This window comes from Phyllostomus hastatus, unplaced genomic scaffold (assembly GCF_019186645.2).
Source record: "Phyllostomus hastatus isolate PE091 unplaced genomic scaffold, TTU_PhHast_1.1 phas_contig_150, whole genome shotgun sequence".
Taxonomy (NCBI): Eukaryota; Metazoa; Chordata; class Mammalia; order Chiroptera; family Phyllostomidae; genus Phyllostomus; species Phyllostomus hastatus.
The window spans coordinates 35964256-35989086 of NW_025333611.1; the positions used below are offsets into that span (position 1 = coordinate 35964256).

Consider the following 24831-nt stretch of genomic DNA (forward strand, 5'->3'; position numbering starts at 1 on the left):
CCTTGTATTATATTTTTGCCAGTATTAGCTGAATGACTGTTGTGTATTTCCAAAGGACAGCAGAACAAGCACAGACTACAGACTGAAACAGCTGCCACGCTGACCCCACCTGACAGCCTGATGTGAATTTCAGCACATCCCTCATCTGCCCAGAAATGGCCCTTGGCCTGCCCTCCTCAGAATCACACTCACGACACCGTGTTCCTGGGAGACTCTCTAGGCTAAAGCTTCCCCTGTCGGCATTTGGACCAGATCGTTTCTGAGTCTGCATGCAGCTCCAACTTCCATTTGACAGCTCAGCAGCCATGCCACCCTCCCATCAAACAGGAGGTTATAATAAGATATTTATCTTTATATTCTAGTGTCTCTTTACATATTTTTATCATCTATGGCTGATAAAGCATGTGTTAGATCCATTATCTCATGTAACTGTCACAATCCAGTAGGAAAGGTAGGAAATCTATCACCAGTCCTCTTTTAAAGGTGGTTCAGAAAGACAAGGCGATGAGCTAGCTGATGTTAGAGATAGTATAAAAGCCTCCTTATTCCCAGGCCAAATTCCACTGTCCCTCCTAGCATTCTCTGGTCCATGCAGGCAAAAGCAATCTTACTAGTTAAAAGGCTTTCAGTCATTTACCACATTAGAACTAAAGAAGAGCCTAAGAAATCTTGATATACCTTTCTTTTAAGCTTTTCCCTTGTTTAAGTGCTTGTTAGCATTTTATTTAACTCTATTTCAGAATTATCATGAAAATTTTCATGATACACAGGAAACAGAATGACTGAATACACAGAAACACAGAAGGGAACAGAAGGGATACACAGAAAAATTATTGCATTTAATACACACAAGCTAAACATTAATCAGAAATATGTGAACACACTAAAGCTGATACTGGCCTTGAGTAGGCCAAAGCTCTAAACCATTGGTTACAATCGAACCTTACTACATAATGTAGGTATGATGATTAATTGCATGTGTCAACTTGGCTAGACTATGACGCCAGCTATTTGGTGAAACAGCAGAATAACCATTGTTATATGTTTATTTTTTTTAGATGTGATTAACATTTATATCAGTAAGTTTTGAACAAAGCAATTATATGTCCCAGTGTGGGTGGGCCTTGTCCAATCAGGTGAAGGCTTTGAAAGAAAAGAATGAGGTCCCCCAAAAAGCTAAGAAGAAAGGAATTCTGCCTCCAGACTGCTCTTAGATTAGAGCTGCAATATCAACTCCTGCCAGAATTTCCAGCCTGCCATCCTTCCCTGAAGATTTTAGACTTTCCAGTCCCCAAATTGTGTAAACCAATTCCTTTAAACCTCTCTCCATAGACAGCTAGATAGACAGATAGATAAACGTGCATCCAGTAGGTCTGTTTCTCTAAAAAACTCAGTACCATAGGTTGGCTGTGTTCACACCTGTTCCCAAGCCCCTGCTCCTTTGCTTTCTTCTGCTATGAATGCTAGAAATGCTCAATGTACCCCCTCTCCTGCAGCCACAGATGGCTGGATGATGCAATTCCAACCAGGGAGATGTAGGCAGAAGCCCATGGGGAGAACCAGCATCATGAAAGTAGGACTAATCCAACACCAGCAGAAAGTCTCTCCCCTCCCAACCTGGAGCTAGGATTAGAGATGCGAAAGTGCCCTAAAGACTGGAGCATGAGCACAGAAGCTGACGCTCTCGGCAAAGGCAGGATCAGAGGACAGCGAAAGCCTGGGACCAGGATGATGTCATCCCGCATCCACTTAGTCCTGGCCTTCTCACCCATGCGTCTGGAAGACTGACAGACAAAAGCTATGATAGCCAAGTTTTCTGTTTTCTTTCATCAAATGCATTCTTATCTGACACAGTAACTTATAAAATGTCTTTATATGCATCTACCCGGATATCTATGGCCATAAGCTGGTACATAGTTGTTTCCTTATAGAAGATTGGTAAAAAAATAATTTTTAAAAATAAAAATATTAGAAGCCCAGGTATAACTTATGAAGCACTAAATAATTGTCTTAATTAAAATTTGAGACAGCAAATAATGAGTCTTCTTTTCAAAGGCCTCCATTTACAGCAATGCAGGAAGAAAATAGCTCCGCCCATCCACTGAGGCCCACCAAGCATAGCCAGGCTCTCCACAGGTGCAAGCGGTGGTAGAACCACATTAATAAATAAGAATATTGCCCCACTTTTAGGCTAGGTATATTTTTCACAAATATGTATATTTTAAATTACTTACAAAGCTTCACTAAACAGGAACTGTTTTCAGTGGATTATTCAAAATGAAGAAACACCTTTTCTTAGTGAGCGTGATAATGAGCCCACAAACGTTGCTATAGGTGGGTTGTAAAAAGATCATGGAGGCTGAGACAAAGGCAGTTTAAAGTGAGCCGGACTGTTCGGACAGCAAAGGAACCATCAACACAATGGAAAGACAACCCACAGAATGGGAGAGCACATTCACCGATACATCTGATGCAGGGTTACTGTCCAAAGGTTACAAATAACTTATAAAACTCAACGTCAAAAAACAAACAATCCAATTAAAAAGTGGGCAAAGGACCCAAATACACACTTCTCCAAAGAGGTCATGCTGATGGCCAATAGACATTTGAAAAGATGCTCAGTGTCAGTAATCACCAGAGAGATACAAATTAAAATCACAATGAGATATCACCTCACACCTGTCAGAATTGCTGTCATCAATATACCAACAATAACAAGTGCTGATGAGGATGTGGAGAAAGGGGGACCCTTCTGCACTGTTGGTGGGAATGCAGACTGGTGCAGCCACTGTGGAAAGTGGTTTGGAATTACCTTAAAAAATTAAAAATGCCTAATGACCCAGTGATTCCACTTCTGGGAATTTATCCAAAGAAAGCCAAAACACTAATTTGAAAGAATATATGCAGTCTTATGTTCATTGCAGCATTATTTACAATAGCCAAGCTTTGGAAGCAGCCCAAGTGCCCATCAGTAGATGAGTGGATAAAACAGCTATGGTACATTTACACAATGGAATACTACTTAGCTGTAAAAAAGAAGAAAGTTTTATTCTTTGTGACAGCATGGATGGGCCTGGAGAGCATTGTGCTAAGTGAAATAAGCCAGGCAGAGAAAGACAAATACCATATGATTTCACTCATATGTGGAATCTAATGAACAAAGTAAACTAACAAGCAAAATATACACAGACTTATAGAGAGAGAGAGCAGGCTGACAGCTTTGGTGGGAGGGGGGTTGGGGGTGGTGTGATAGAGCAAAAAAGAAAAAGAACTCATGGACCCAGACAATAATGTGGTGACTGCGGGGGGCGGGGCAGGTGGAAGTGATAGAGGGTATAGGGGGAATAAATAATAATAGAAAAATACAATAAAAATGGGAGAAAAAAGAAAAAGAAAAAAAGCCACCTGGTTTGACGAACTAAAGGAAAAAAAGTGAACTGGATTGGAAAGATTGCAACACCTTGACAAAAATTTGAATAAAGCTTTTTGCAAAGAGATGAAATTAACCAAGTGGACAGAGGGTTTCTGAATTCCAAGAACTTACTTTAACCATAAGGCTAGAGGACATCCTCGGTCCCGAGGTCAAGAGGGTTCCCATTCATATTTTTCAGGGTTCATCTGTCATCCTCCATCTGTAGTCTTTGCATTGGTTTTGCCAACACTTTGGCTCTGTGGCAGTGGCCAACACAGTCGGCCCTGTGCAGGTAGACTCTCTAGCTCCCTCTTTTGGTGCTATGATGCCCTCTTCTGCGGCTCTGGCCTGAGGGAAGGCAGTCTGACACCATGCCCTCCGGGCACCATCCACGGCCCATGCTTGGAGAACTGACCTACCCACTCTTCAAAGTTGAGATCAACTTCTCCATGGAGCCTTCCTTCCCAAACTTCACAGCTCCCCCAGGGACAGCTCCTTTTAAACACCTGTGGTTCCTACAGTGCTCGCCTGCGTACTGTTCATCAATGCCAACTCACTTCCATGTTATTAAGCTGCTCCTGTAGCCACTCTCCCAGCTCCACTCTCAAAAATTCAAGAGAGGAGGCTGTGCTTAGAACTATGCTCGGAAACTTATACTTCATATGTGCTTTACATACACTCGGGAAGACATGGTCTAATGTTCTGCTATTTCTGCTGTATGACTTTACATTTGATTTCAGAAATCGCTGTACCTTTGTAAATCTGTTACCAAGACAGCATCTTTGTCCTCATGTTCTATCTACAGCAAAGCTTATGGCTGGCACTCAACCTGAACCACATTACTACAACAACTCCAACAAAGATGGTAATAAGCCCGCTTGTCCTCAGGAATTTTCACGAGACTTTATTAACAGTGTAAGTCCAAGTAAAAGTCACTCCTGGAAACAAATCATTATAAAACACTCACGTTAAAACTCTCTGAAACAATAAGAGTTTCGACAAAGCTTTGGCTCTTTTAAATATATGTGTGTGTATATATATATATACACACACATATATGTGTATATATATACATAAATAAATATATATATTTAACTATTCCTGTAAAATCTCTAAGTGTATATTATTACTGAGCAGTAAATGAAAAATCTTCATCCTATCATGATGAGTTCTCAGGGTATATCCCAATCAGTGAAATTCTAGTGTGGTGCATATGCCTATATGTACTTTGTTCCTAAATAGTACAACTGAAAGAAAAATAATTCAGATAAAACTGACAACCTACATTTGTATTCTTGCCCTGAGGTAGAATAAAATAAACAATTTTCTGTTTCTATTGAAAATGAAAGCTATATTGTTACACATTTTTTTCTGTAAACCTATAGGCTAGGACTGGAAGAACTATAATAATTTTGGTCCCTTTCATTGCCTCCTCACAGACCTCTTCCAGAAAGATGAAGAGACTCTCCAACAGGTAAAACCACATCCAGTGAAAAGAGCGCTACAATGGATGGCAGCGGCTCTCTGTCTGGGGTCTTTACTGTCTGCCCTTGGTCACCTACCTCTTCTCTTTCCAATTTCCTCATGTTGAATATACTTGATCTTTTCTATTCCAACCCGACATTGTAGTTTTAAAATAAAAATGAAATGTCATACTTTGAACCCTTAGGCAGAATGTCAATATACATTTCGAGAAGAATATGGTCTCTGGAATCAAATAAACCAGAGTTCAAAGCAAGATGTTAACAGCTTTCTAGCTGTGTGACATTGAGCAAGTTACTGACTCATCTGAGCCTGGTGCCCATGTGCAGCATAAAGAAAGGGAATTTCTCACTTAACTCCCCCTTACAGCCTAGTTTAATACTTGGTACGTAACAAATAATCAACTTTATGTTTACAGCTATATATAATATAAATCAATATGGTGGTTATTATTATTATATTATATAATCAGGAAGAAGGGTAGAAGTTTAGATTATTGTTCACCTTAGCATTATGAAATACTAGACATTTCAGGTGTATACTAGCGTAGTATTTTTTCTTAATGAGCTAGAGTGTAAATTAACAGAACCACACCAAACTACAGATAAGCATTTGGTCAGGTTGCCTGCATTGCTTTTGATATGGCAGGAAGTCCTTGCTCTAGCTTCCAGCGTCCTCATGGACTACGTATGTTAACTGTTCAAATGACGCAGAGACTCATCTAAGTCTACATCGATACTAGTACAGCATTCCAACGAAACAAATCCGATCAAAACAGTGATACCAAATGATGGCAGCATTATCTGACAATTTTTAAAATAAAAGAAACTCTGTTAGACCCAGACCTAGATTAGTTTGGCCAAAATGCATTAATTCTACACTATAGAAAAATGAATGGTAGATATGTAATAAAAAAGTATTTTCACCATTTTTGAATATTCCAAAATCTGTGACTGATAAAAGATACATAAATCGGCCATTAGAAGCATATGCCACTAATATCTTTCTTGATTCAACTCACCTGAGGATCGTGCAGGCTAGTGGGAAAACATGAAGTCCCATAAACTCATGCGTATAAACAGGAATTGAACAACCGCATGAAGAAATGGAAAACCACAATAATATTTGCCACTCAAATTCCTAAAAGTATTTTTTTTCACATAATGTTTTCAATCACAAGTCTTCTTTTGAACAAAGAATAAAATAAAACTGGGGTTTTTTAAAAAAATAAAAGCACATTTTATATAATCAGGAATTGTCAGTATCATTACCTATATATTTATATACAAAAATGATAATAACTATACAATAACACCTGAAAAGCAATAGAACACACCTTCTTCTCATTATCTCCAGACATATTTTACAACTATCTGCCAAATTTGGTAAACCAATTTCACTCATTAACAACTGTTTCAGCAATTCTTCAAATAATATATTTGATAAAATAGAACTTTGATCTAATTCAAGTGCAATTTATGTTTTACAAGCCTTGGATAGTTTGAGGGTGTTGGCTAGGACAGTCTTTGCATCTCTGAACATAAAACCTACTTCATGTGACCCTTTGTTAAAAGAAAGAACAGAATAAATGAACAAAGTTGAAAAAGACTCATAGATACAGAGAACAAACTCATAGTTGCCATAGGGGAGGAGGTTTGAGGGCTGGGTGGAAAAAGGTGAGGGATTAAGAAGTACAAATGGGCAGTTACAAAACAGCTGTGGGGATGTAAGCTACAGCCTAGAAAATACAGTCACTGTATGGTAGTAACTATGCCTGGTGCCAGGTGGGCGCTGGAAACAGCAGGGGACACACTTTGTCAAGTTTATGATTGTCCAACCACCATGCTGTACACCTGACACAAAACAGTATTCAATGTAAACTGTAGCTGATAAAATTTAAAAAGTGTCAAAATTAAAGTATGTTTTCTCTATTAATCTGACAATTTAGTTTTATAAGAAAAGTGTGATCAAAATTCATGTGTCCAGAATGTGAGACCAATGTGGCTGAATCATTTTTCAAAAGGACTGAGGCAGAATAAGAACTGATAACAGCATTTGAACACTTACCAGCTTTAGAAAACAAACCAAAAAAAATAGGAGAATAAAGAACAGAAAATTAAAATTTATTTAAATTTTATACTTTAAAATTTTATTTAAAGTATAGGGCCTCATAAAAAGGCCTACACTTACAGAGTCTGCTTCAAGTTTTTGTCTTATTCCAAAAGTGTCATAATTATATTATAACCATAATTATATATTCCAATTAATGTACTACAATTCATTATATTGCTTAGGTTTCAAAAGCTACTTTATGGTATACTATTATATATGATCAAAGGAAAAACAAATCAATTTTAATGGTTTGAAATTATGTTTTGAATCAATTAAATGTTAGGCAATCTCTAGGCAGAATTCACTGGATTGAATGTATAAATATTATAACAAATATATGTAATAATAAGAGCAATCATCAGTTATGTGCATATAATCAATGAAAATAAGTATTTACAAACACTACTATAAAATATATTGTCAGAAGAGCAAATACTGATTAACGAAGATTATTTGATTATAGTGAGTCCTTCCACAGACATTCCAAAGTCAGAAGATATTCTTGCTGTAATTTAATGGCCACAATTTCATAATTTTATGGTTATTTAATAAAAAAGGGAAACAAGGCAAGATAAAGTTTAAATATGAGAAATGCAGATTTTTAAGCATATAGGAGAAAGACATGAATCAATATGTAAACAATTATATAGATAGGAAATCAAGGGTGATGGATTTACATGCTATGTAATTAATCTAAGATTATCCTGCTCTAAATCTATTTGTAGCTAAAGCATTTACAATTCAATTAATTAAGACAGAAAACGGAGTTATATGTTCCTAATTCCAAAACTCCAGTTTCACACAGTATGATATGTACCTTCAGAGATTTGGAACAACAAACTAAAGCTTTTTCAGATAGAAACTTTATAAAGTGTTTCTACATTATAAGAATGACATCTAGGTGTAACAAACAATGTCATGTAAATATGCAATACATTATTTATCTAAAATTATCAACCAAAATGTCAAGGGGAATCAGAAGAACTTTGGTCTATTGCCAGGTAATACTGGGTGATGAAGTTCCATGCTATATGCTTGAATGACCTAAAATTTGCTTTGCTATCCTATTGCAAAAAATTATACAATGACATAATATATTACATACAAGCTCTGGTAAATCACATATAATAAATGGAAGCCCAAGTTTATAATGACACTTATAATGCTCTATGTCCATTATCTACTTACTGTTCATTTGGTAACAAAGTACTTTTGTGACTCCCTATTAAATCTATTCTCACAAACTCATATATTTTAATGTTTTATGTATATACACACATATTAAATATCACATACACAATTAATATATACTATTTCTAATAATTATGTAATAACATACTAAATGTGTATTTAACATAAATAGTATTCAAATATGTTCTTAATATCACAATTTGCATCAAGACACCTTTCAAATCACAGTATATGTATCTAAAAAAATTAGAACATAATTTTACATGTTCAGATAAATACGAATTATTTTTTAGGAAAAAAAGGAATATGAAGTTAGGAGCCAGTCACACCATTCAGCTCTTTAAAATTTTTCAGGCCTTCTCATTCTCTTGCCTTCTGGCTCTCACCTGTCTGAAACCTCATTCTCACACCACTTCCCCCTGGATTTCCTGAGGTGTGCCGGTTCCATGCACACCTCGGGGCCTTTGCACTATTGCTTCCTTAGCCTAGATAGCCAACTCTTTCCAAGTTCATTATAATGCTTTGCCTCTGAGCTTAACTGTCACCTCTTTCCAAAGCCTTCCCTGGTAAATCTGCCTAAAGTGGACTCCACATTGAGTCTTTCCAGCAACCTCCTGTTCACTGAGTATCAGAGTTCATGATCATCTGTTTGTTTACTTGTTTATCATCTGTCTCCATCTATGAGACTACAAATTCCACAAGGGCAGAGAAATTACCTGTCCCAGCCCCATCAAATATCCGAAACCCAAGAAGTACTCAGTAAAAGTTTGTAGAATAAATGAACAAGACATATTTTTTAAAGCTAATTACTTGGAGAATCTGTTACTGCTTTGAAAAAAACGTTAGCAGGCTATAAAGGGCAAGAATTTGCATATCGATTTGCTGCCGCCCTGCTGCTTGTTTTCCTTTTGCTCTCACATGGGACTTCTCACAGTAACGGTTCCTCTTACTGTCACAACAGGCAGCACTATAGGAAAAGAGAACAAAGACTTCGTTTTTGGAACATGAGATTTCATGAGCGTGAGGTACTGATATGAGAATAACTCCAAGAAAGAATCTTTACTGGAAACGCCAGCAATTAGAACAACGTATATAGTTGGCTCCTTCTCCTGGCAAACAAATTTGGGGTGGGGGAACACAGCGCGTACCTACTTGTCTGACGTGCAGAGAAACTGGAAAAGGGACTGAGAGCTGGTAGGGTGAGGACCGCTCCGGGCAGAGGGAGGACAGAATTTGGGAAATTTCTCCCTGTATGGATTTTTATGCTGTTAGGTTTTGAACCGTTTTATAATGTTACTGGTTTAAGTCACTAACTATAATTTAAATTTTAAATAATTTTAAATAAATTATTAATCTTATATTAAATTTTAAATAAGATGAACTTTTTCATTCTATGACTGCGCTATGACTTCTCTTTTCTCACTTTAAACAATCACTGCTTCAAAATGCTTTTTTTAAATGCATTTACGTAGCCTGATAATATTCACCATGGAGTGATGCTCCTGCCTGCCTCATTAGGGAAAAGCTGTTCAAGCTATGTGGGCCTCACATTCCCACTAAAACTTAGAGTTCAAAGGGCTACAAAGCTGTCCAGGGTACCTGCCTCCATCTCTCACCCCTTTTCCTCTGTGAGCTCTCATTTTACTGCGCTCCGGACCTCTTACTCAACCCTCGTTTCCCTTGCTTTCCAGTGAGCTCTTGACTTGCCAAGGACATTTATCTAGGGACTTGTTCACCTCCTGTTTTTAGGCCAGAAAGCTTCCCCCTCATATATCTATGTGACTCAGTGCCATCTTCTCAGTAAGGCCCACCGAACACCCCATTTCAAACTGCACACCATCTGGCACTCCTTAGCTTCTCCCCTGCTTCTCTTTCGTCTTTAAATAAGACAACAGAAAATTGTCTGCCCTCTTGAAAATAAAGCAGGGACTTTTGCCTTGATGCTCCATAAATGTTTGTTGAATAAATGAATAATGAATGAGACTCAGTATATCCAAAGTAGAACTCCTTTCTCCTCCGCCCAAGCCTCAAACACACCAATTCTCCCAAACCCAGCCTTCTCCCTTTATTCCCTGTCCCTGGACATACCATCTGAGGCCGGAGCCTAGGAGTCAAACTCACACTTTCCCCATTCCACCCCTCGAGCTAATGAATCACCTACCTCTGTCAATTCTCTCTTCTTGATAGCTCTCAATTTCACCTCCTTCCTTCTACTTTGACTTTCAGGATGGTCTCTCATTTGGCCTGGGGAAATAGCCCCTAACTGTGTTATCCTATCCTATCCTATCCTATCCCCGGGCAGGAGAGCCTCCAACCCTGCCACAGACACCACGCAGGAATCCAACCATGGTGCTCGCCCATGATGAGCACTTCAAAGCTCCCCATTACCTATAAAACTGCTTTTTCACTATTTGTTAGAATCTCCCAGAGACATTTTTAACATATTCTTCATGGGTCCCATCATAACTGTATCTAAGCCAATTATATCACCCCCGGGAATTCTAAGAATCACTGATCTACACGGTACACTCTAAACCTCTGCAGATGATATACAAGGCCTTTCATAATCAAATTTTACTAGCAGCCTTTGAGCCTCACTTCTCCTGCCTCCAGATACACTTGAACCAAACACACAACTTGCTACCATGCTATTCTCCCATCTTTGTCCCCTCATGTGTCCCCACTCACATGGCGATGTGCCCTATGCATTACTTCTAGTTTGCAGAAAGCATTGCACTTGCCTGTCCTCCTCAGGGACTTCTTCCCTTACACTCCTGTGTACCCTGCACTTCCCTTGATTATAACAGTTGGCTATAGTGGTGGGCATGAAAATGCTTGATGACAATGACTGGTTGAAATCAATTACCCAGCTATTAAATAAGTTATGGTTTCTGCAACCATCAAATTTTTTTGATGGTTGCAACACTCATTTTTTCCTTTCAAGTTCCAACTCGGTAAGGCAATGTTAAAGCACTCAGTCAATGAACACACCTATATAGGCATATCATGGAGACACTGCAGTTTCGGTCACCACAATAAATAGAGTATCACAGCAAGGAGAGTTGTAATCTTTCTGCTGGTGGAGGGTCTTGCTTTTGATTTGGAAACACACACACACACACACACACACATACACACATCAGTGAGGCACAATAAAGCGAACAATAAACCAAGGTATGCCTGCACTTTAAGAACTCTATTACTACACATTACCCCAGTGTAACATAAAAACAGCTATAAAACCTTAAGCTTTGCATGAATACACAATATATTTCTCCTAAGAATGTTTTAAAGTCCATTTTGAATTTTTCTTAAATAGAAAGGAGTACTACACAAAAATGAAAACCAGACCATGAGAAAACATCCTGCGGTTGTGAACAATGGCCTTATATTCCCTTCAATCCAGTGTCCAGCTCTTTGGGACAGATGTACAAAGAAATGCGAAAGTGTTGATTACTATGATTTTACCAAAAGGAAAATAAAACAAAAAGTAATTTATTACAAATGGTTGAAAGTGAATTGGGTGTTGGCAAACAGAAAATTAAGACAAGGATGCACACAGTGGTCTAAGCCCTACAGCCCCATTAGAATCACTGACGAGCAAGGCTCCAGACGCCACCAGGCTACAGGCCTCCCCTCTGAGAGATTCCGATTTTCTGGGTCAGAGGCGGGTTTCAGCCGCAGGACTTCTCCAAGTGCCCCAGGGGCCTCTGTGGTACGGCCACGGTCAAGAACCTCTCAATCAGCACTTTCCCCCACCGCCTGTCCTTCAAAAAGCACCTGTGATATAAACTCTTTCCAATCAATGTCATTTCTTTCCCATGAAGGAAGGAAAAGGAGTAGGAACACTGTTAACTGGGAAATATTAGAATCACTGAACAGTTACATCAGAATTATCGTGCATCAAGCATTATTCTAAGAGCTTCTAACACAATGACCTCCTTATTCCTCACCGTGGCTCTGGACGGTTGGCACTGCTGTATGCCGTTCTGCATCGGCAAAAACAGCTACAGGGGCAGAGTGCTCCTCATGGCCAGATATCTTCCCGGGGCTGCCGTGGACCTCGGCTCACCTGATCATCACAAGAGTTCTCTGACGCAAGTGCTGTCCCCACATCCACTCGACAGATGAGGAAACGAGGGCTCAGAGAAGAAGGACCTGAGGCCACACAGTGAGTGAACGGCAGAGCTGGGATGTGAAGCCAGGTGCTCCAACTCCAGGCTTCATTAAAAAACAAAATCCCAGTGCTCTGTGCTACGCAGCAGCCTCAAATATTATAAACATGCGCTCACATCTCTCAACATGGCTTTCTCGCTCTCCTCTTCAGAAGACAGTAAATCAAAGTGGAAAATGCCCATTTAAGAAAACTGAAGTAAGAATCATTTTATTCTAGTTCTGAGACAGGTATCACGCACTGTTGGATTTATCTGGAGATTTCATGACTTAGAATGAAAAAGAATTAAAGATGGCGAAGACAAGAAACCCAGTTCTCTATCTGTCATGAAAGTGTAGACTGGTTAGAAGCCAGACCCTCCTCCCATGAGGCTCTTGAGGACAAGCAAGACCCCTGCACCTTCACTGCTCAGAGAAAGTGCTAAGTAAACAGATTTGAGCACGTGACATCATCTGGCCACATAAGATGTAAGATGGCTGAATTCTATGGCACACTGTTTTCAACATTTTTAACACTATTTTTTCATGTTTTATGATGTTTATCATGTATATTAAATGCCCTTATTTCATAGAAAATTCATTTCTATACAACAATAGGACATTGGATTATTAAAATGTCTTCTTCTTTATCAAATGTTGATCTTTCAGCCCTGGCTGGTGTGGCTCAGTAGATTGAGTGCCAGCCTCTGAACTAAAGGGTCACCAGTTTGATTCCCACTCAGGGCACATGTCTGGGTTGAGGGCCAGGTCCCCAGTGGGGGGGGCGCTCAAGAGACAACCACACATCGATGTTTCTCTCCCTCTCTTTCTCCCTCCCTTCCCCTCTCTCTAAAAATAAATAAATAAATCATCGTTTTTAAATGTTGATATTTTAATATATTAATACATGCTTTACCTTAAAATTAAATATGTATAGAATAAATTTAACAAACATGCAATTATGTATAATTTATAAGATGCTTGTAAAATTATTAAGTTATGAAAACATATTTCTAATATCAGCTCAGTAGCTAGGTAAACCACTTTGCTAACTCAAGGCCACATTGGAAGGCATTCTTTGGGGCCTGACTCTGCTCCTCAGGAACATAAGGAACATAACTTTCAAAATTATAAATGGTGAGTAAAGATTTTGCAATCTCAAAAAATTAAGACACCCATTTCATTAATTACTTCCAAACAGGGCCTGCTGAATTGTTCTCACATATTATTTTGATTCAGTTAATTCAGAAACTTGTAGCATATTTATTGTACCATAAAGGTCCAACATCATTGCACAAAAAGGGTCACATTAAATGTTACGTAATGACTCAAACTGAGTTATGTGCAATTAACCAGAGAATTGTTTAATGCAACAGTAAATGAGAGAACATCAGAATTCTGAGAAACTGCAGCTCCTCAGTAATTCAGTTTACTCAAGTTGTCCTATGGTTCATTGATGTCCAATAATGACTCAGGACACTGATTTTTTTCATTTCAATTAAATTTATGTTTAGCTCAAATACCTTATTAAAAGTTATAATTTTGTGCAAAAGTGCATGCTATAATCAAAGTGAAATGTAAGTATGTTTATATGATAGATTCCTTTGGAAGTTAAGCACAAATTCAGTAGGTAGAAAAAGAGATTGAAATAAATGTTTCTCAAAACAGCCATTTGGAGACCAAGACAAAGAAAGTGGAAGTAGAAAATTGACTTGGAATCTTTTCAGAAAATTAGAATCCTTATGTTCAAAGATGGAGAGTATCCAAAGTTTATAAACTAGTATGAATATTTATGTTATCTTGGAGCTTATTCCATATTGCATAAAAGCATCATGCAGATGTAGCATTTTGCACAACTGCGGGAAACCGTCTTCTTGGAAAGCTCACACAGTCACCATCCAGGGCACAGGGCATCAGTGGACAGTGGAAATGAACCAGCTGAGGCTATGAGGTAGGGAAAACCATGCCATATTTCTCCTTCAACTCGGAATGCAGCCTTATTTTGTACAGTCAAGGAAACAGTGTGGTGGAAAAGAAATTTCCTAAAACCGAGCAGGATGATTTCATCTGACAAGTAGAATGGGGGGAGGAGGTGTGAGAAGCTCACTGCCTTTAGTCAAGTTAAAAACTAAGTACACTGAATCAGAACCAAGGGAAGAGTTTTGAAAGACTGAATTTTAGATAAAAATTCCAGAGTGATACATTCCCATAGATATGAATATACTCCTTCTGCATAAACCATGTTCATAACACAGTAAAATTAGCATTGCAGAAGAGGGGAGCCCATAAGTATGAGGAAGGAGCTAAAGTGATATGTACTAGCCCTGTAAGAATGGCACATATATTTTAACCTTGGTTATGGTTATGTTATGGTTATGTTATGAAGAACTTATACGTACTCGAATTTTTATGATGTAATTCTCTGGTATTACAAGCCCAGGGAAACACTTCCAGAACATACCCTTTTGTGAAATGATGGAATTTTCTAGGGTGGTTATAGCCTTTAGGGGGCCAAGATTAGACATAAGACATTTTGAATTTAACTCTTTCAGGAATCTAATAAAATCTGTTTAGTCATAAGAAATGAGTTTCTTCAACTCAAAATAAATATTTATCAACATGGAGCTAAGTTTTCTATGAAACATTTAAGTAGATGAAATAAAGATACATATTCTGTGGCTCCATTTAACTGCAAACATTAAAAAGATAAATTCAAACTATTCTGAAAATCTCTCTTAGATAGATGAAATGCAAAACTCCCTAATAGGGAAAAGAATCATTAGAGTTAAAATTACTTTAATGCTTGAATATAAGTGATCCTACTAAAAAAATGAAAAAAAAACCCAGAACTTCCCATTCTGCTAAGACACAGGCTGAAAATGAATCACATAAACAATTTTTTAACAGTGGGGAGTTGCTAGTTATTTACTAAAAGCATATAAGTATATTACATATATATTTCTAGTTATTTAGTCAAAACAGAACTACTGGTATATTATGTACATTTCTGGTTACATAGTAAAAACACATAACTATGTAATATGACATATGATTCTCACAGCCAAGTTTTAAAAAATTATTTCTTCTGTAAATTATTTAAAATGCACATTGCATCATTCTCACTGGGAAAATCACTTCATTTTCTAGAGAATATTTTAAAGAAATTTGCAACATGTGGATTATCTAGTTCAAAACATCAAGATGTTTAGGGCTACCTGAACCACTTAAAATAAACATCCAAGGGAATTAAATGTGCAAAGAGTCACAATCAACGTTAACATAAAACATGCAAGGAGAGCCTCACGAACAACAATAGGCCATGAAGGGGACTGAAGACTGCTAAAGTCATCAAAAAACAAAAACAAAAACCCTTCAAACACCCCCGGGCCTGCCAGACGGCGTTTCTGAGCCACATGCAGCCTCCCAGGCTGCGGGTCTGCAGCGCAGACAACTAGGAAAGCAGTAGCCACGATGGAGCTCTACCACAGATGTGAACGTGGCCACCAGCAGAGACCGATAGATTTAACCCTCAGAGAGTGAAGAGAATACTTCTCACGAACATTTAGTCATTCTACTGACACAATTGGAGATATCAGTGCGTTTAACAGCAGCCCGTTAAGTCTGCTGATTATGAACACCTGCCCCACCCTTGCACACTAGCGGTTCGCACCTGCAGGCGCAGGAGCGAGCCTCTCAGTTCCGACCGTGCGGAGGTCTCAGGCCCACAGACACCCAGCCGGCCTGTGTGAGGCTCACAAAGGCCTCTCTACCGGCAGCCAAAGGCCTCTCTACCGAGAGGAGATCCGGCCGCTTCCGGGCCTCACGTGTGACCTGGGTGCATGCACACCCGTGAGCTCCGGGAGCAGCAGGGTGGACTGTCATGAGCACGTCAATCTACCGAGAACCCTGTCCATGTATGTCTGAGATTTGTTTATTTTATCATTAAAGGCAGAAAATACAGAAAAAGTCGCTGGAGTTGACGGAGAAGGAAACAGAACATGAGGCTGACAGGAAAGACCAATATCCCCAGACCTCCGGACCTCCGGGGAGAGCCGAAGCTGCACACCTTTTGCTGAGACACCGGAGGGACTTGGCCAGGAGCTGCGGGCCTCCATGAGGGACGCGTCCCTGCGAGCTGACCGCAGAACTGGGCACTGAGGACCCCAAGCCCTGCTGACAAGTCTGGAGGGACTCAGAAGAGGGGCTACTTTTTAGCAACTAATCTAGAAATCCATACACTAAGGATGTGTTAATGGAGATAGAGTGATCTGTTTGATATTCATTATATATATTACATAATCTCTTGTTAAATATTTTCCTTACTGTCTTCTTAAGATCTGTTAGTTAATACTGTAATATGATGTTCAAAGACTGAAGCAAATATTTATAATTCATGTTTTAAACACTCTTCCTGAAACACATTGGTTTCTTTTTCTTTGCTAAAAAACCTTCAACTTCATTCTTTAACTGAAAAAAAAGATTGTACGCTGACTGTTTTGATATAGCTGAATCAATGAATCCATGTTATATATAATATAATACATGATCTATTCAGCCTTGTAACAAAAATAGTTAACATCTGTTGATAATTTACTACATGCCAGACTCTATATTAAAGGCTTCACATGGGTCATTTCACCATTTCACTTGATCTCCAAAATCTCTGAGGTCAATATTGTTATAATTTCTACTTTCAGTTCAACTAAACAAAGCTCAGAGAAGTAACTTAGAAAAGACAATGAAGCTAATACATAGTAGAGTGGTGACTCAACCCAAATTCAAGTTTATATTCTCCTCTCTCTCTCTCTCCCCCTCTCTCCCTTTCTCTCCATTGTGCTTAATTGTACATACAACACAGAGAAAGTAGACCTCAACTAAACAGTAAACAAGAATACTAGAAGATTCTTATGTTTTATAAACACTACAATTTATATTCCAGAAAAGCTACATAATCTATATATTTTAATATATTGTCCAATTCTCTTCCTACAAGATCTGCAAGCCTGTTCATCACTTTTTAAAAGACACAATTTTATCATGAATCCGTTTCATCTATTCAAACTCAAAAAAATGTGAACCTGTCCATAACCAGAGATAACAATGCTGTCAACTCTGCAAGAACCTTTACTGAGAGGAAAAGCCAAACAAAACCCTGCACTCCGTGAGAGATATAGTAAAAGACATTCAAAAATTTAAGAAAGTTCTGTCACAGATGGTTCTTTTAAAGAAAAGATGGAAATAAAATTACTGATGAACTTCAAACCTTACTCTATTAGCAGATGTGAAATCCCGCCCTTACTAATGATGCCAGCCCAGGGGGGAGCAGGTAAGTTTTTCCATGTAATGTGAGCACTGGAGAAGATGAACACCATTTCCGCCAACCGGAAATCCACACTGGAAAGCCTCAGTGTGGCTCTGCCCAACCAGCCTACTCGTGTCTCATAAATGCGGAACACACCCTAATATTAAAGTGCTTAGATGTGATTTAATTGTATATTATCTTTACTACATTTATTAATAGTGTTTATTATATTCCTAAATAATAAAATTTTAATTCCAAAACAAAATAAATTCCATGTAATTGCTCAGCAAAACATGAAGTCTACATTCTGAAACAGTATTCCCTTAGAAAATATTTTCTATTGCTAAAAATATGTAGAAATGATTTTTCATACAGATTCTGAAATCAGAAAAGGACAAGAGTTGGTCTAAAATTCAAAGGTACAGTGAAAAGTCAATAAAAATATGGCGATCATAAAGTTCCATCCAGCAAGACTGAAGTCCCTACTGTTTGTCTCTTCATTTACATCAATTTATGAAAAGCTCTAAGTTTCCACAACTCTCACAGAGTGCCTATGTCATAAATAAAACATGAAATCAATTCTTGAGCATGCAGGTCACTGGAGCACACTTGACTCTCTTGGAACACGAATGGGGAGGCTGGCTTATAAGGGCTGTACCTTCACAGCAGAATCAATGAAAACTTGAAGACAGGGACACAAACAAAAGGTTTTTTAAAACTTTGTATGTGATGTTAAGGCAACAAGGTATCAAGTAAAATAATTTTTCCATTTTTATGTTTAAATGTGGAATTTTTTTTACTCATCCATATGGATTAAGCCAGCAAAATAATATCTACATGTAAACAGTCTACTGGATGTGTTTTCTACATTGAGTTTGGTTTGTTTTCCTTTTTGCCTTCCAGTTAGTTTTATTGGATTAGCCAAAAAGTCTACTTAGTATTTTCCCATAATATACAAGACATATTTTTTCATTTATACCAATAACTTTATTGATTTGGATATTTTGAGTACATCAGCTATCACCCGAGTGATACAACATTGATTGTTCTCAATTAATGTTTTGATTTGATCAAAATCAACTTCAACTGAACTACCTGCTGTGGACCATTGTCCAGCTAGAAATCTCCAGCATGAAATTTTGCAAGCCATTTTTGACACATTCGATCAGTCACAGCACATTCTCCATACACTGCACAAATCTTTTTTGTGTTTCAGCTGCATTTTTGCCTTCCTTGAAAGAATAAAGCATAATGTGCCAAAACTGTCAATTATTTACTTCCATCTTTGGTACTAAAATAGACACACAAAAATTCACCAATTTTGATAAAACTTTTTTAAAACACACTGATACAACAGCTATCACAATACAATCGAACAAAATTCTTTGGAAGGAAGTTAAAGACAACTAAGCACTGTAGAGCCATCTTACGGGAAAAAACAAATGAACTTTTTGGCCATCCCAATATACTAAATAGCGAAATACAAATCTTTTCCAGTCATTTTATTCTAAATTACCTTTTTAAAAAATATAGTATGCTTCCATAAAATTGTATGCTAAAAGGTAGCTGTAAAACAGTTTTATAAAAGAAAAATTATAATTTTTCTTATCAAAATGAATGAGGTATGCAATAATTTTAAGTTTGCATACTACATATTCCAAATAACTAGTTCTCAAATAATTTTTACTTTCTATGATAAATATGAGAACATTTCCCCACAGTGACAATACCACGAAACAGAAAAGACAAAAGCCAAATTCACCAAGGCGAGATTAAACTTCTAAGTGAAAATTGAATGAGACTGTGTGATCTTGAGGTATAAGGACCTCACGGGCAATGCACAGGCAGGCAAAAACAGGTTTGCAGTGGTGAGTACATGAAACATGGAGTTTATTCTGTATTACCTATTAATTATTATACTATTTGTATTAGAACTGTAAACCTACTTTTGCTCACCCCTGTATATTTTCATAAAATGTTTCCTCTATATCAAGAGACATGAAAATGTGAAAAGTAAATGAGTTGTCATTTGCGAAGGTGTGCAATGGGCAGCTAAAATATATTACACTCCAACTACTTGAAAACCAAGCTAGAAAACTGCAATGCAGTACTTCAGTGTTTAATCAATTTTTACTAAGATTATCTTTCGGGAAAACTGTTTTTTGAAAAAATTGTATTTCACTTAAAAACCAATTTCTGAAGGAAAACAACCTCAGAGTATTTCATAAAACTATTCACTGCAATTAAACAACAGTTCATAACTCAGATCATTTAAATAGTAGTCACTGTCCAAAAAATGGAGTATGGGCAGACATAAACAACCTCCAGGAACCCAATCAAAATATCAAGTGTTATTTAACATCTTCAGAACTACTATTTTTCTAGCTCATTCATTTCTTTTAAAATTTTGTGAATAAATCAATCATAAGTGACATTATGAGTTAACTTTTCCTGTGCTTTAAAGAAATACATGTTACATTTCCACATGAAAATCTTCAAAGCAACTTCAGGTTTTAACTATTTGAGGAAAAACAAATACAATTACATCCCTAACCAAAACATCAACAACAAATAACTAAGTACCAAATGCTAAAAGCTACAGCCCCAGAGAATTAGTCCTCTGGTGAGAGGCAGGACATGGATACACATGTGTATGAACCCCAGTAAAGCAAAAACAGGGGAGAGCATCCTGCAGAGATGTGACACGTCCCCCCTCCCGGTCCAGGCTGCGGATTAAGGTTGAAGGGATGAGAAAACCTCAGACAGGCCTTAGCTCTAACAAGAAAGGTGTGTCCCACCACCACCCTGTGTCCACCACCAGCTGTGCTGTCATTCTCAAGCAAACGCAAAGATAAAGAGAGAACCCGCGGAATCAGTTGCTGCCCAGACTGTGAAGAGGCATGCACCTGTCAGAGGCCAACGTTTTCATCACAGCTCCTCTTACCTCGTAAGACCAGACACACTGAGTCCCACCAAACCGCCGAACACACCTTCCCACTTCCACGTCTTCATGTGTCGTGTACATCTCTCCCAGGCATTCACCAATGTGCGGCACCATCCTCCTGAGAACCTCCCGACTGAAGATCATGCCAGGGCCCCCCATGCAGAAGTTCTCCCCAGGCTCCAGGCCCAGCTTTCCCAGTTCTTCAACATTGCCCAGGCCAGTCTGGCCCAGGTAGAGGGGCTTGCTGCTATTCAGTGACCTAAGGAACTCTTCCAACTTGTCACCTACAAAGAGAAAGGCAACAATCACTCCTGGTCCTAATTCCATCATCACTTAGCTGTACAAAGGGACGGGACTTCCAATAGGGTGTGTGAACTCCCCACAAGTCTTAAACAATAGAAAAGGGGAAAAAACCTCTCTGAATATTCTATTATTTAAAAAAATACTAATTTATACTTAAAATTAAATCATAATAAAATTGTATCAACCTTGTAGTCAAGGTCACTGAAAAACCTTAAAAAGTCTTACAATCATCAGATTTTTTTAAGTTAAAATAATGATAAGGAGAAGAGGTTTCTTAGCATGTTTTAAGTAATGATAAAAATTCCCAGATATATTATATATTGATATTTAGCATTGACCGGCAGAGTGTTAATGTCCAATAATAATTTTTCTACTGGCAATTGATTTAGTTTAGTGTTTTGTCCTTAACATGCCTTGAAATTTAACTTTGGACTTGGGAAAACACTTTTTAAGAAAAAACATTTGTAAAAATTTCAGGAATAAAATTGGTTTACTTATAGTTTGTGAGTTCATCAGGAAAAACTATTTGAAATCAGCTAACACAGTTCCACAGCATCTGATATTCTAGCCAATGACGCGTTGGAAGAGCGGCCGCCTTCCCACACTCCCAGTCAGGGTCTCCACCGTCGTCTGTGACGAGCGCAGCACCTGCATCACTCTCTCCATCCCACCCCGCCCCTCGGACCTCAGTGCGTTTCAGCTGACTATTATGGGGTTCTTAACGCAAAACGTCTTTCATTCTTAGTAGAAATGGAAAGAATATGGCATTTCCACGTTCTAAAGGACAATCTTTCACAGCACTAAGAGAAATGCTTGCTTTTCCTCGAGCCCTGGAGAAGGCACCCCTGCCTGGGTCAGGGGAAAGCAATGAGGCTCCAGGTGCGGAGGCAGGAACTGAGCAGGGACGGCCCGCGTTTGTCCAAGAAACGCGGTGCGCACAGGGAGACCTCCACTGCACACAGCCTCTACTTCCCTTGCGTCCTTCTCCATCCCTGCAACAGGCTGGACTGGAAAGATTCACTCTCAGGAACACCTCTATGCTGAGTTCAGAAATCTCTGGCCAGAGCCACCCACACTCAGGGCGAAGGACCGCGCCTCTTCAAAAAGCTGACAAAGTTTTCTCCTGCTGTGGCTGCGCGTGGCCTGTGGGACTTCAGCCTCTGCTTACCACCGCAGCCACCAAGATGGACTGAAGGACCCTTACTGGTGTGGGCCCGGCCAGCTCGGAACTCGTAGGGTCTGGACAATTCAAGGACCCTGTCTCTTCCCTCCCACCACCAAATCTGACAACACGCCCATCGCCTGGGGGGTTCGCTGAGGTGTGATGGGGCGGGGGGTGGGGGGTTGGGGAGGGGGCGTGGCGCTGCACTGTAACAGCTGGAAGGAGCTGCGCCCGGGCGACAGGGATGCTCTCCCGCTCCCAATGCGTGACGCTGTGTGCGAGAGGGAAGGAAACGCACAGGGAGGGTCCAGGGCAGGGAAGATGGTTCCTCAACCTCCCGAGGTCCGAAACTGCCCTAGATCCATTTAAACAAAAAGATTGGGAAACAAAGCAAGAACAGCGATCTCCAGCCAGGCTGTCGCCCGCGTCCACTGTCTTCCCTTCCTCCTCCGAGGACACGCCCCTCTGGACCGATTTGGGAACCTGACACCACCCGGGTCTTTCGGAGTAGGGCAAAGTGGGAACAGCCTTGCGTGGGACCCCAAGGTGCCTGTCCTCAGCTCTCTCACCCCAAAAAGAGCAGGGCTAAGCGCTGGGCAGAAACGAGAAAGCAAGAGTGAGGAAGGCGGATAAAACCCGGCAGGTGTGAGGAGAGCCCAAACCGCAGGAAAGGAGGAGGAGCGGAGCGGACTAGGGGTGGCGGGGGTTGCGAGGGGTGGGGACGGCGGGCTGGGGGCTGCAGGATCCTGGAGCACATGCTGGCAGAAAAGCACAGCAGGGCTGGGCAGGGGTCGGGTTGGATGCAGAGGAAGGAGGCGGGCAGGCGGGGCACCAGGGGCTGGGAGGTCACCTTTGATGTAGACATCGTCGTCGGCACGCATGAACCATTCATACTTGTCCAGGTAGTGGTCGTGCATGTACTTGATCATCATGAATGACTTTTTCTGGGGAGGGTAGGAGTCGTCCACCCCCGGCAGCTCGATGACAGGCAGGGGTGGCGGGGGCTGGCCAAGCCCAGCGTTGGGGGGCTGCTGGCTGGAAAAGAACTCCACGCGGCCGGGGATGAATCGCGCCCAGGTCCGCTGCGCCGCCAGCGCACGGCTGCCCAGGTACTTCTGCGCGGTCATCACCCCCACGTACAGGAAATCTCGGGGTCGGGAGCTCGGGGCGGCGGCGCCCCCGTCCCCGCTGCCGTTGTGGCTACTCCTCGGCCGGCCGCCTCTCTGTTGGCCAGCCGCACCCCCGTCCTCCTCCTCGGGCTCGCCCTCGGCTGTGGGGCTGCCTGGGAGCCCCGTCCCGCCTTCGGGCTCGCGTCCTCGCCGCCGCTGCTGCAGCGGAGATGGCTGCTGCCAGGGGCTGCTCCGAAAACTGTTTACCCCAGCTACGGGCTCAGCCAGCTGAGGCCGTTGGAGCTCCGGGCGCACAGGGGGCGGTGACTGCTCCGGCCGCGGCCGGGGCTGAGGCTGGGGAAGCGGCTGCTGCGCGCCGGGGTCAGCGGCGGAGCGGCCGTAGTAGGAGCAGATGCTGGAGCCGCGTCTCTTCCTCTCGCTCAGCTCGGCCACTCTGGGGGCGATGAGCCAGGAGGCGGCTGTGAAGCCCAGCACCAGCCCCAGTGCCACGCTGACCCACGGGCGGCGAGAGCGCACGGCCATCGCGGCTGCCGGGCGCCGACGCTAGCGGAGCAGCTACGGCGCCGCGCGGGTCCGCCGGCTCAGTCCTGCCCCGCCTGCGCCTCTGAGCCCGGAGCCCCCAGCCCCCGCTGCCGCCCGCCACCCAGGCGCCCACGCCTTCTGGGGCTTGGAGCCCTCCCGGTGCCGATCCCGCCGTGGGTAGCAGTGGCTGGCCACGGTGCCCACTCCGCTCCGAGTCGGAGGCTTCCGAGCGAGGGTTAGAGTGAAACTTCTCCCGGCGGCGGCGGCGGTCGGGAGAGGAGCCGCAGGAGGAGGTGGAGCGGCAGCAACGCGTCCGCTCCCGGGCTGCCACCCTGTCACTGGCGCGCCTGGTCCCTCCCTCCGCCCTCCTTCCCGACTCCCCGCCCTCGCTCCCCGCCTCCCGCTCCCCCGCCCCCCTCACCCGCCGCTGCCGGGCTCCGGACTGGCCCGGAGGAGGAGCCACCAGCGCTGCTGCCGCTGCCAGCCGTGGGAAGCGCGTCCGAGTTGTCTCCCAGTCCTCCGCCCTGGGACGCCCCCGTCCGCGCTCTGGTCCGGAGCCGGCCTCCCCTCCGGAAGGAAACGATCGGGGTCGGGCCGCCTCCAGCTTCCAGAGCCGACGCCCCCTCGTCCCTCCCCCGAGTCTCCTACTCTGCGTCCCATTTCCCGTCCTGTCCCGCCCCTCCGCCAGCCCCGCGGCGCCCGCGTCCGTCCGGGGGCTCGCTGCCCTCCACCCGGCGCGCCGGCTCCGCTGACCTCATCGGCGGAGCTCGGGCCCCCGAACCTCGGGCGAGCCGCCGCGCCTCCCCCGGCTCGCCTCCCCGGGCCCACAGCCCGTAAGCCCCCGCGTGACGCTTCCCGTTTCTGCCCCACCCAGGTCGGCCCACGCTCCTCTCCGCGTTTTCGGTCCTTTTCGCGTTTCTCTCTGGACTCCTTGTCCCGCTCACTGCTAAGGAAACCAACTGTCCCATCTCAGCACCGCCCCCGCCCCAACCCCCCGAACCTTACAGCATCCCCAGTCCCCACCTGCGTCCTTCACCGCCTCTCCACTGAAGCACCATGGTCACTCGGTATCTCCCCTAAGACAATCTCGGAAGGATAGGAAAGACCTAACCCTAAAAG

At 41.8% G+C, this 24831-nt stretch overlaps 1 protein-coding gene across 2 annotated transcripts in view; it reads right to left on the reverse strand.

Annotated features, from left to right (window-relative positions):
• Positions 1 to 24221, reverse strand: part of CHSY3 (chondroitin sulfate synthase 3) — a 242047-nt gene extending 217826 nt beyond the window's left edge. Inside the window, exons 1-3 of one of the 2 annotated variants that reach the window (XM_045825537.1) lie at positions 24134 to 24221; positions 22911 to 23623; positions 20596 to 20879 (exon numbers count right to left, since the gene is read on the reverse strand). In XM_045825537.1, the coding sequence (XP_045681493.1) occupies positions 20596 to 20879; positions 22911 to 23187 (561 nt within the window). In that variant the 5' untranslated portion in view covers positions 23188 to 23623; positions 24134 to 24221. Of the gene's footprint in view, positions 1 to 20595; positions 20880 to 22910; positions 24023 to 24133 lie in introns of those variants that run through there. The other variant, XM_045825529.1, reaches the window with a different exon arrangement.
• Between the last annotated feature and the right edge of the window lie 610 nt (positions 24222 to 24831).